Consider the following 13,304-nt stretch of genomic DNA (forward strand, 5'->3'; position numbering starts at 1 on the left):
CCCGCTGTCTTAATTCAGCAACTCGTTATATCTGCTATAAAGCCTGTGCGTAACCTCGGTGATTCTTATGAAAAGATACAATGTGTAAATGCAGTGTTTCACATAAATAACTGTTCTGTAGCCTACTGCCTACCTGTGCAGTTCACTGCGCCGCAGATTGAAAACATATCGGTATTACTGCGTGTTTGTCGTCGTGTTGCCTACGATATTATTTATTTTAATTCTTTGTGTTAAGATGTCAAGATGATAACGCTAATTTGGCATTAGACATTATTTTGATAGACATCGTATTGCTAGCATCCTAGCATCATAGCCAATATAGACTGGCGTTGCTTAGCGTATTTAGACTTTGGCAGATGCTACCTACCTTACACATACATACAAACAAAAAAATGCACAGAATCTTGTCATTAGAAATATTCTTGCTTTGAATAATGGTGGGCTATTGAAAGTTGCCTACAACGAATCTCTTGTTACGATAATGCGATGTTTCATACTTATAGACTACTGATATTTTCATACACTCATTTTCCCCTTCATGGGGTTCTTCTCAATTTCGTACATGTTGATGAACACGATTAAGTTTAACTAAGAACATGCAGATAAGTTGAAGACATCACCACAATGAAACTATTTAACCATACCAAACACTGAATGATAATAACAGCAATAATAATAGGTTGTGATTTGCATTGTCAATGTTTTTTTATTCCTATTATTGTGGGTGTGATTCCTCCATTTGGAGGCCTATCAGATTCTGCTCTTTTTAATCTAAAGTTTTCTTTCTAAAGTCTACTAGGCCTATTAGTTTTAACAAAGATTGTTGCCCGTCTCACTTATAGGAGAGAGAAAATAATGCTCCTCCTGAAAATTATAATGCAACCACCCAGCTCTCCTTTCACCATGACACCCAGCAGAGGATTTGGGGATTTATGCTTGGATCCCTACCACTGATGGCCTGGACTGGGTAAAAACATTGTGTGTGTAATGAGTCAAAATGTAAGATGCTGTGTCTAGTAGACCAATTGAAAAATGATAGACACATTCTCATTCACCTAGGCTGTCCCTTGTTTTAGTCAAATCTGCTTGATTTGTTTTCAATTCCATCTGTTGTCAGGTTTCAGCTGGCCTGCTGAAGTTATGGGGAGCTGTTGGAGCTGCCTATACAGAGACCGCATCAGAGACAACCATCTCACCAAATTTAAGGTTGTCTGCTTGTCAAAACTCTTCTTTACAATGTATTATTTTACTTAAGATAGACAGTTTGATCGTTTTAAAATAAAGGGCTGCATTGAAGAATTTTTACTGGATTCCATTAACTTTTAAATGTTGTTTTGCACATTATACCCCCACAACTATCTGTATTCCAAATTTAAACACACAATTTAGACACTTTCCTTTCTGAATACAGGATTGATATGGTTGGCATGAGATGAAATGATGTTAATTGTACAGTGATAAAATATGACATGTTTTCCATGACAGGTAACTAATGTTGATGATGAAGGCAATGAACTGGGCTCTGGGACCATGGAGCTCACCCAGACAGAGCTCATTCTGCACACACGCAAGAGGGATGCCATTCGGTGGCCCTACCTCTGTCTGCGCCGCTACGGCTATGACTCCAACCTCTTTTCTTTTGAGAGTGGAAGGCGATGCCAAACTGGACAGGGTGAGTAACTTGGTCTACAGTTGAATGATTCCTGCACTGCTGTAGTGAACTATGTTAAGTTCCATTGTGAACTTTGTGTTAGTGCTTGCATTGTCACTTTGAATCTACTGTTACAGCTAAGTAGTTCTAAGGCTGTTCTAACAGCTGTTTAACCTCTGTCTCTTAGGCACCATCTCAATCATTCATACTATTGCTTAGTTTCACACTGTTGTATTATTAATCAACACCAAACTAATGAATATAATTTTGACATTTGCCAAACTATTTCTCACAACTTCCAGCAAACACACAACTACAATTTGTTAAATATAACTTTTCTATCGAAATGTTTCTTGTTCCATCAGGAATATTTGCCTTTAAATGTTCCCGGGCAGAGGAGATCTTCAACCTGCTCCAGGAGCTAATGCAGTGCAATAGCATCAATGTGGTGGAAGAGCCTATGATGATGAGCCGCAGTGGCCACACTCCAGAAATGGACATTCCCCGCACACCTCAAACCCCCAACAGTGAGACATGTACACAATGAAATACACACACTTGCTAAGTCTTTCTAAACCTGTAACACATAAGTCTGGGGACATCTGTCTCACAGTTGTAAGTCATTAGTATTGTGGGCATGTAAAGGTAGTCATTATACTGTCATCTGCCTGCAGCTCCAGCATTCCCTGTCCAGGGTTTCCCTAATGGTTACCCTGGATACCCTATCCGAGCTGACTCTTCCCAGCCTTCTCTGGCTGACGATCATGGCCACAGCCTCATGGGCCTTGAGGACCAGGTAAGGGAGAACTGTTAACATTTTCACCTTTAATCTTCATTCTCCACTGATGCTGTAACTGTTGGAGGGCTTACAAACCACTTTTTTTTCTTCTACAAAAGGCACACACCTACGTGAACACTGTTAGTGTGGAGGGGGACCTCTCCAGTCGACACTGTGTGCACTCCCTACCAGAGGTGCGGCCTAGCTCTTTTCCTGAGCCGGCACGCAGCTCCATGACTGTGGGGGGGCAAGGAGGTGGGCAGTCCAGCATGCACTGCTGTCCGTTGGAAGAACGCAAAGATCCGCAGGTATTCTTACAGCCTTCCTCACAGGAGGTCAAATTCATGTTGGGACCTACTCCCGCCCAACGTCATCTACTGGAACGAGAGCGAGAAAGGGAAAGACATGGGCATAATCCCCATGTTCTGCGGCCAGTAGAGGGCGCAACAGGCTCAGAAACAGAGGGTGACGAGCCTCCCCTGCACATGTGCAACTCTTATCATCACTACCAACACCTCATGCACCGGCATCCAAGCCATGAGCATCAGGAGGGCTGTCAGGGTAGCCAACTTACCTACGAGAACATCAACGGCCTGAGTAGGGGGCGCAGGCTGAGACTCAGTCCCAGCAGTGTATCCCAGTCTGTGGGCTCCAGTAGCAGCAGCAGCACCACTGGGGACAGTCACTCCCACCCCCTGTCCCATCCACACCTCCACGGCCCCTCATCATTACCTCCGCAGGGCTACCCCTGTGAGCGGGGTATGGGTGGAGGTCACCGGCGGACAGCTCTGCTCAACTATGAGAACCTACCCTCCCTGCCCCCAGTGTGGGAATATCGTGCTCTGCAGAGGGACGAGGAGCAGGATGAGGAAGATGACGAGCAGGATGAGGAGTACGAGGAGGAGGAGGAGGACTTTGATGAGTATGAGTTTTCAGAAGGTCCCAGCACACCCAATGGTTACCATCAGGATGGCGGGGGGATCCACCGGGATGCCCTGCAGAACTACGTCAACACAGAGCAGGTTCAACCACCCCGGCTCCGACACGCCTGCCCCCCACACCCCCAGCCATGCCAGTCAGACAGAGGAGGACGAATATTCAGCTTTGATTTTCGCAGAAGATCGGGGGGAGGGGTGGGAGGGTGCGAGCACGGCCATATGCCTCCCTCGCGGCAGCTTAACTACATCCAGGTGGACTTGGAGGGAGAGCCACCATGTCAGCCTCATGGTGTTGGGGGTGCCCAACCCCAGCCACAGCACCAGCGCCTACCACCCCTTAAATGTGGTCCCCAGGCACCCCGACGCAGTGAGTTCTACGCCGTCATCGACCTGAAGAAAACAGCAGCCATGTCTAACCTGCAGAAAGCTCTTCCCAGGGACGATGGGACCTCAAGAAAGACTCGCCACAACAGCACAGACCTGCCTCTGTAAAGGAAATTGGAGGAGAGGAAAAGATGAAAGCAAGGAGCAAATACAGCAAAGATGAATGAAGGGATAGATGTGAGGTGGGTGGACAGCTTAAGTGGACAGGTTTAGCACACTGGACCCCTCACTGTCAACCACCATTCGACTGTCAGGCTGGCTTATCTACAGTACAGGTACCTAATTAGAAACTTTCTAAAAACGATCTGTGCATATACCAGTAATTGAGGAAGCTGTTTGGGGCATTGCCCTGTTATTGTCTGTTATTTGGATGTAGTGTAAGGCTGTTTAGTTTAACGGCACCACCTCTGATTGGCCAGATTTAAGGTTGTGCTTTAACCTTTGCATTCATTTAGATTTTGCTGTATATCTTTCGCCTTAGCTGTGTGTTGGAGTCCCTTGGACATAAACCAGAGAAAGATACAGCTTGGTTATATCAGCTACCTTGTATTTACCCATGATGCTTTGTATGAGATGAAAAGTCACTTCCCAGGAAATAACTGTATTTTCAATTTTTCATGGACATTCTTTATATTATTTTTCTACTATGGAATTACCCTCGTTATTGGCCCTAGATGAGTATTCTCTTAATCAAGTATTATTCCTGAAATAGTTTATGAACTTAATATTTCCTTTTTTTCAGTATCATACTGATTTGAGCAGTGGTTGAAGTGAAAAATAGTTAATGATTCCCATGAAATGATGCGTATTCCTCAGTTCACAAGCACTTATTCTGCTGTGGCTGTTAGAAAGGACAGTTGATGTATATTTATAATCTGCCCTCAGGAAATATAACAGATCAGAATGTTTTGCACAATCCTTTGGAATTGTAAATTTACATTCTCATGTAAAGTATTATTTGGACTGAGACCCCATCACAGAGACACAGAATGGATCACATTATCACCATCTTTAAGATTAGCCCATGGTAAATTGAAAATAGGTATGAAAGGGGTTAGGGTTAGTGGAGTAGTTATAGTAGTTAGAATTGTAGCATGTCCTGATGGTGCACATACACTAGGTAGTCTTCTTCCACCAAGCACACACAGTACATGAGTCAGACTCGGGCCACTTCAGTTTATTGCAAAGATTAATGCATTTGGTACTTCCTTTTCACATGAGTTAGGGTGGAGCGTAGAGATTAAAACTGTATTTATTGGGTATAGGCCGCTTGTTCTTAATGGTTATTTTACTGAACCAAACATTTTATGGATATTTCAGATCTGACTCTGACAACCTCGAATAGTGGCACCTACTTGTTCATTAATGTACCAAGTGTCAGATTGACATGTGCTGAAAAGATTAATTTAAAGGGGAATATGTCAGTATGTTTTAAATGCAAACTCATGAGCGCCATCCAGAAAGCCTTTTGAATGATTATATTTATTTGTCTATTTATTTATTTACTAAATTGTGGTCTGTTTTGTTATTGCTTTGTCCAAATGTGATGACCAGCTTTTTTTTTATCCAGTCGGTGATTGGGAGACCAAAGTATCACCTTGGATTATCGCTGATGACAGGGGTAACACTGTTATAACTGTACTATGTTTTGAAAAAGAAAGACTGTATCAACATTTAAAGTGCCAAATCTTTACTGCTAACTGTATTAACATGATGAATAAAATCAATGTGCCATTAGGAATAACAAATAATTTTAAAAAAACTTACTGGAAGGAGACACAAATGTGACAAAATGAATGAGGAGGGAGGTCAGTGTTCATCAAGTTTACTCCTCGTGAATCCATTGTTTTCAGGTTAGCTAGACAAAAAAGGGCAAGAATGACACATTTCACCTCATTCACAGCCATATTGGAGTGAGACAAAGGATTGGTAATCGTGTAATCTGGTAATCACAAATCCTGTGGTTCAATGCTGCTACAGTGTGTACATAAAAACAGTATGTAAGCTACTAGTCATGGTAAAAAGCTGTTGTGTTGGAGCCTATGCAGGATTTTTTGCTATGTTGTTTGGTAATAGAACTAGCATTGTCTTATTCTTCAAGATCATGGCCTCTGAATTATACATGTAAAAATTGACATTTCTAAATTCCTTAATTTGTATTTGGCAACGTTTCAAATATTTGACCTTGTAATTGTTTATCACAATCTGGCTGTCTAGTAAGTGAAGTTGCTGAAGCACATATCCACCAACTATAACCCTCCCATGAGTGTGCATATTAACTGTTTATTTGAAGTGATGAAAGTAGATACTCTGGTAGAGATCTACGTGGACATTTCAGATGGAGATATGTACTGAACACTTATATTTTCATGATACATTTAAAGGGTGTTTACATTTTGCAATAATGGTTGAATAGAGTTTTGTTGATAAAGATAATGCTCCCAACCCATGTGTGAAGTTTTAACAGATTATAGAGCTGCAGACCTATTTTATTTTGGCCCAGTTTTTTTGTCAATCAGCATTATCTGACTACTTTCTCAGGCCCTGTGTTGATAATACAACTTTTGTAATGTGTGTTTAGGTAAGAACGTTTTCTTTTTTCTTTCTTTCAATGATTTATATATTTTTTACACTTATTTATTTATTTATTGTAATGTTTATTTAGACAATTTGCTTACACATACCTTAACTGTGTCACAAATGAATGTTTCCAAGCTCTAAATAATTTGTGGCTCTTGGATGTGTATTATTTACAGAACAGATATCAGGAGGCACACTGCCTAATTTACAGTTTTTCAGTAAAAAGTGGGCTTCTGTTGTCTGTTTTTGGAAGTGTTACATTTTACATTGGTTGCAGGTACTTTCTATTATTTTAGATAATTTATTAGTGCTTTCTCTTGAATTTTGGTAAAGCTGATACAACGAATCAAGAAGCAGTCCCTACCCTTAACTTTGAAATATGTAACTTTTACAGAAAAATCAAATGGATAGGTATTATTACAGTGCTTTAAAGCATATCGAAGATCTTAAGACCTTAAGTATTTTGAACAATATTAAGGTCAATGTCTCTTCAGGAAGTTAGTCCATCACTGAAATAGAAGCAAAGGCACCCTCCAGTTAGCATCAGTCCTGTGGTGTGATATGATAAATTGTTGTGAGGTATTCCATGCACATACAACAAATGTGACTAATTTTCCTTCTATAAGTACACATTATTGTCCTAATGTGTAAATGGTAGCTTAAATACCTAGGAAATGTTATAGTAACTTGGTGCTGTGTTATAATATCCCTGTCAAAGGTTTGTTTCATTTGTCTTTTTTTATTTTTACTGTAAGCAATCACTACTGGGTGGTAATAATATAGGTCCCTTTTCATATTTTCCTTCAAAAAAGCTCTTTACAAGTACCCCAAGCAATGGAAATCTGTTGACCCTCTATGTGGTGATTGTCTTTTGAGGGTTTGTGTTTATTGATGTAAAGGTCCAGTTACAGTTTTTGCACATTCCTACAAACTAAAGAAGATGACTGTGTGAACTGTTTTAAGAGCATAAACTTACATTAGTTTGGAGAATTGTGCAAAATCTATTAAGTAACACTTATTTGGTGGGGTTGACCAATCAAAATTAATGACTGTGATGTAAACTAATATGTACCAGTGCCAAATTTCTTTGAGTAAGACTAAGGCCAGGACTCACCTGGTTGAACCTAGGTATGAGGACTCTTCACAAGAGAAGCCAATGAAGCACCTCTGGTGTAGAGTAAACCTGCTGTATGAATGTAGAAAGACTCTAAAGCTGATGGTTCATTATGCTTCATGTGCTGAAAGTGAGAAAAAAAGTCTCTATTTAAATTTTGCAATCCAAGTTTCTACGTATTTACATTTATTGTAAGTTTATATCTCTGTATGTACATACTCAAACTGTATGTGTATGCAGTAAAGGTTGCTCATGTCATTAGAGGTAACTGATATAAGCTAGTTTTGTTACATCTGTTGAATCGTGAAACATTTCATTATTTTCCATCTAAAATTGCATTTCAAACTCTAGGAGATGGCCAGTATGTCATCTTCATTCCTCCATCTCTGTCCAAAGGGATGAATGTTACCCTGATTTATAATTCATAAAAAAAATGGGGCTTGTACAAAATGACTAAATGTTATTTCCATATTAAAATCCTACTGTTGAGAAAGTGTTCTTTTGCTGAGTATTTTCATATGAAGGAGATTTCGTCACTCCGTAAGAACTGAATTCCCAAGTGAACAGCATAATGTTTTTGCTTAAACACAGACCTAAAACTTTGGTATTATTTGAGGTTTGCTTTTGCAGGTGAATATTGTTTACTATCTCATTTAGAGCATGCACTTGGTGTCTGCCTGTGTAACATGTTTCAATAATTTGATGTACAGAGAGCATGGTCTTGATAGTTCTAGAGATTTTCCAGCAAGCTGTAAAAATATGCCTTATGGTTGTCTTGTTGTGTTGGTATGTCTGTCTTGTTTCATGGCCACTAAGTCATTGTGTCAAAAGAGGAATCTCTCAAATAAAGCAGAGCTTTTATTGTTTCTACTCCGTTTGGTGTCAATAATATAAGACCAAGAGATTTTTAGTGATCGTAAGTGAAAATGGACGTTTATATCAGGAGTGAAATGAAGAGAAAGTGGATGGAAAAGTATGTTGAGTCATTGATTTAACTAAAAATAGAAAGTTTCCAATGAAATTGCATATGGTGATGTCACCTGTTCATAGTCAGCATTTCCCATTGACCAAACTAAAGCCTAATTATGACATCCAGTACCAGTACTTTACAGTACAGTTGAGGCTCAGCTGATTTGGTTTAGGATAAAAAATGCCGCAAAGGAGTTACGTGAAACATCCCAGTCTTTTTTTGGACCACCACTTCACAAGAAAAGTGGATGTGACAATCTTTGCACGATTCTAAATGTGGGGAAGAAAATGTGGAGAACAAGATAACTTCCTCATGTGGGCTCTACTAATGTCCTCTTGCCATTATACAGCAGCTGAGGAGCACCCAGGCTGAGAGGAATACTGATTAGCCTGGGAAAGTTCTTTAGTGATGGACGGGTAAGTAAATGTATTTGCTGTGCATAAAGTATGACAGGAACTACGTTATATCTAGCAATGCAACTTTTCTTAAAAACCTGTGACAAAACATCCACTCTTCATAATACTACATTCTTAGGTTGAACTGTAAATGACTAAAGCTCACTACCAGTGCCAAATAAGGGTCAACTGAGTCGTTTTAGACTTTTGATGACAAGAAATGCAATATTACAGATTCTTGAAAGTTACTTGTGTAAAAACAAACGTATCTTTGTAAACTATCAGCAACACTGAAGATTCAGCTTCTCCATTTCCATGTACCTATCTGTGCCGGGGTATTGGTTGAAGAAAATATATTTAATTTGAAATCCTTTATAATTCACAAACACCTGAAACAAATTTTGGAAATTATCTAAACACTCGTGTGCTCATGGACATGGAAAGGGATTTCCCTAAGTTTACCAGTCATGAAATTCACACACAAGATGACAGTCTGATGAAAAAGAGCAAAGTGCGGATGGACCGTGGCCAGGGGGCCAACAACTTTAAGTTCCTGCAGGCAGTCGCAGGAACCTTGGTGGGGCAGGGTAACCTTTGAAGGCTCCCTTATCTTGCTTACAAAAACAGAGGAGGTAAGGAACCTTTTCATAGACTGATCAAAAGCTTAGCTTGCTTTGGAATTACCCCCCATATACAAGAATAAGTTATCTTTGGACCATTATGTAAAGTCAACACTAAAAATAGTAACTTTTATAGTTTGATAATATCCTTGATCATAATGACTTTTATTATTTTCTGATGATAATTCTGTGCAAATTATTTGAGTATAATGAAAGATCAACATGGGTGGCCTTTGGGTCACCAAAGACATTTTTTGGCAAAATAACAAAACAAACAAAAATATATTTTAATTGCATAAATAAAATCTGTAAATTGTAAACTGTGTGCTTTTGTCTACTCAAGGATTGGTTATCCCATCCAAGTAGTGATTTCCTATGCTGCAGTGTCATACATCATAATCCAAGTTTGGGCCTTTTACGACATGTTCCTTTCCCTGCAGTGGAGACGTGTCATGGTCCTGCTGCAAGAATGACTTGAATACAGGTAATAAACATTGCAGATTCGCTTAATTGTTTTTATTTTTTTATTTTACTTAAGCAGGATAGTGGTTGTTGCATTGAGTTTCATAAACACAATTCCGTAGATATCCTGTAGATGGCAGAGCATGACGGTATTGTTGTAAAGTAGTATACTAGAGTGGTGGCCAACTGGAAATCTCAGAGACGATTACTTAAATTCTCTATTAATTCTACAGTTCTAATATTCAGAATTCTAATCCTATCTGAGTATTCCTGTAGTGTGCCAAATTAATTAGATTTAGGAACTCTATGTCAGCTTAAAGAAGTATGAGTTGATACCCCTGTGGAGTATAACGCCCTCATGGATGAGTTAGGTTGCTCATTTTAAGGGCAAAATAACACCCATAATCACTGAATGACCATACGTTCCAACTACGCCCAAGACAAAAAAAATGACTTTAAAAATATTAGTGGAACCAGGAGATTTTAATCATAATAATAATAATAAGGATGATGTTCCTATATTTTGGGTTCAGTGATGTTGAAACAAGAGAGAAGAGGGTTGTCTAAATCATAATATAGGGATTATATTTCCATGTGCTCAGTTTATGGATTCCAGGTTCGGTTGCAACAAATGTATGTCTTTATTAATGATAATATTGTCTTTATATATTATTGTCTTTTATTTTTTACCATAGATGCCTGTGTTGAATTTGACAAAAGGAATGTGTGAACTGGACAGTGCCAGCGAATGCAACATACCCTAAACCTAAAAATTCTGGAAGAAAGTTGGATCTTCCATAACCTACACTTAACTGTAATATTAATTAAATTCAAACTTAGTGGTATACATTTATGGATAACTACAAACAATACTTCAAAGGCATTCATGTTTGGTTACCATAAATTAATGTTTCAACAAGTTGGTTCATCATACTCAGCTTGAGTACTAAGTTGCAGTTGCAGATGTGCTCAACGTGTTTCAAATTTGTCTTTTCTCAGGAGAAGGTTTTATGCATCTCCTAAGGAATTGACCACACTGGTAATTTGTATTGGTAGTTGGTTTTAATGCCTGTTATTGGCATGGATACTCTGCTACTTCTGCGTATGGAAAGGAGTGAAGTCTACAGGAAATGTATATTGTGAATCACAATATACATTTCCTGTAGACTTCAATCCCAATCACAATTTTTGATTGGGATCAAATGAATTTGGTTCTAGTTACTTATATTAGTGGAAGGTAATTGTGAAATAATCAGACCTTATATAGATATGTCCAAACAAACAACATTCCAGCTGTTGTAATAAAAAGCATACATAAGGTAAGTACTTAAACCATAAAATGATTACTGACTATGATTATACCTGTCAGTATGACTGGATACACACAATAAAGATGCATGAGGTAACAGCATTTATCCCTACCACTGGAGGCATTTGACTTTATTTCTATTCTCACATCATCCAGTCTCAGTTAGTGAGACTAATGGAAGTAATGGTGTGTGTGCAGTCTGGTATGTAGTAATAGAATGCCAGCTGTCAATCATGAAAGTTACACCCAGTTTATGCTCATCCAGACAATATACACTGAACTACCCACCCATAGGACATAGTTATTGCTTAGAGAGGCATTTTCCATGTCTCATAAGAGGTATGTAAGATATCTGAATCTTTTATTTTTGGGGGCTCCTTAATGTCTGGATTGCTTCTCCTAAACCCCCCTTAGGAGCCATCAATCGACACCAAAGAGAAAAGCTTACGTGACTCTGAAAAGACAGAGGAGCTTGAAATTAGATACTAGGTGAGCAGTACTTAAGAAGAATAAGACTAAACTAAAACTACCTTAAACTTAACCAGAGCTAATTTATTTCTGAGCTCTTTTTTAAACACTACTATAAGCATAAAAATGACACAGTGGAGAAATAATCATTTTTAGGCTAATCTAAGAACAATCTGAGAAGCACAATATTGCAGTAAGATCTCAATATGATTTACACTGAACCTCAGTCATGTCTGATAATTGTCTTACAGCATTGCTTAGGAGCCCAATTTTAAGAAATACATAAGAATCTAAATAGATAAATAAATAAATAAATAAATAAGACATAAATCAGATATAGTTGTAAAAAATATTTTATTTTTATTTTGGCAATTAACCTTTTAATATTACAAATGAAAATAAGAAAAAGGTATATTCTTCTAAATAACATTGGTTGTTGATGCCAACATATAGACAAACAGTAAAGCAGCATGTCTCCAATTAATTCCTTAAACAAAATAAACGTTTCACCCATTGATCAACACACATTTCCCAATTCTCAAAAAGTCCCATACTCCAATTTAACTGCTTAACGAAAGTCCATAAATGTCACTGCCAAATGCTAAATTTGCAAGACAGTACATAAAATAAGTGTTAATGCCAGAAAATGTTAAAGTTAAGCTCAAGCAATTAAACCACAAAGAACAATCAGTATACATGTAAGGGTTGTACTGACTGAAATATACGGTGGCCGACATGTGCAAACACCTTGCAACTTAAGAAAACACATGCAAATACACAAAACACAAGCAAATTAAGAAAACATCTTCATTAATTTGACAACACATGCACAGCATTCAGCAGTGAACATGTCAACATAATGAACAAAAGAAAGATAAAATAAACTACTGGCAGAGCTATACAATATAATATAAAATAAAAATACAATATAATATAAAAATACAATATAATATAAAATAATATAGAATGAAAACATACTGAATATGTTAAAGTGACAAAGAGTGACAAAGAGTGGTCAGGTGGCTGAGCGGTTAGGGAAGCGGGCTAGTAATCTGAAGGTTGCCAGTTCGATTCCCGGCTGTGCCGAATGACGTTGTGTCCTTGGGCAAGGACACACTACTTGCCTCGGGGAAATGTCCCTGTACTTACTCTAAGTCGCTCTGGATAAGAGCGTCTGCTAAATGACTAAATGTAAATGTAGGGAAAGAAAATGTTCTTGTGGCATGAGGTTTTGGTCCTGATGAACAGCAGCCTTCTGCCGGAGGGGAGTGGTTGAAACAGAGTGTGTCCAGGGTGGGAGGAATCCTCCCACCCTGGGTCCTCGAGGTGTGCAGGTCCTCGAGGGTAGGCAGATTGCAGACAATCACCTTCTCAGCAGTGCGGATGATACGCTGCAATCTGCTCTTGTCCTTGGCAGTGGCAGCAGCGTACCAGATGGTGATGGAGGAGGTGAGGATGGATTCAATGATGGCTGTGTAGAAGTGCACCATCATTGTCCTTAGCAGGTTGAATTTCTTCAGCTGCCGCAGGAAGTACATCCTCTGTTGTGCTTTCTTGGTGAGGGAGCTGATGTTCAGTTCCCACTTGAGGTCCTGGGAGAGGATAGTACCCAGGAAGCGGAAGGACTCCACAGTG

At 38.9% G+C, this 13,304-nt stretch overlaps 1 protein-coding gene across 1 annotated transcript; it reads left to right on the forward strand.

Annotated features, from left to right (window-relative positions):
- Positions 1-1,140: 1,140 nt before the first annotated feature.
- frs3 (fibroblast growth factor receptor substrate 3) lies at positions 1,141-3,859 on the forward strand. The gene is made up of 5 exons (XM_067244167.1): positions 1,141-1,206; positions 1,486-1,672; positions 2,017-2,178; positions 2,326-2,447; positions 2,549-3,859. The coding sequence occupies exons 1-5, from the start codon at positions 1,141-1,143 to the stop codon at positions 3,857-3,859; spliced, it is 1,848 nt and encodes a 615-aa protein (XP_067100268.1).
- Positions 3,860-13,304: the final 9,445 nt, after the last annotated feature.

This window comes from Osmerus mordax, chromosome 1 (assembly GCF_038355195.1).
Source record: "Osmerus mordax isolate fOsmMor3 chromosome 1, fOsmMor3.pri, whole genome shotgun sequence".
NCBI lineage: Eukaryota > Metazoa > Chordata > Actinopteri > Osmeriformes > Osmeridae > Osmerus > Osmerus mordax.

Bases quoted from the DNA above. Each gene is read 5' to 3' on its own strand.
- frs3 (XM_067244167.1), top strand. From the start codon at position 1,141: ATGGGGAGCTGTTGGAGCTGCCTATACAGAGACCGCATCAGAGACAAC. The intron at 1,207-1,485 runs GTTGTCTGCTTG...TTTCCATGACAG, and splicing joins ACCATCTCACCAAATTTAAG to GTAACTAATGTTGATGATGA. The intron at 2,179-2,325 runs GTGAGACATGTA...ATCTGCCTGCAG, and splicing joins CACACCTCAAACCCCCAACA to CTCCAGCATTCCCTGTCCAG.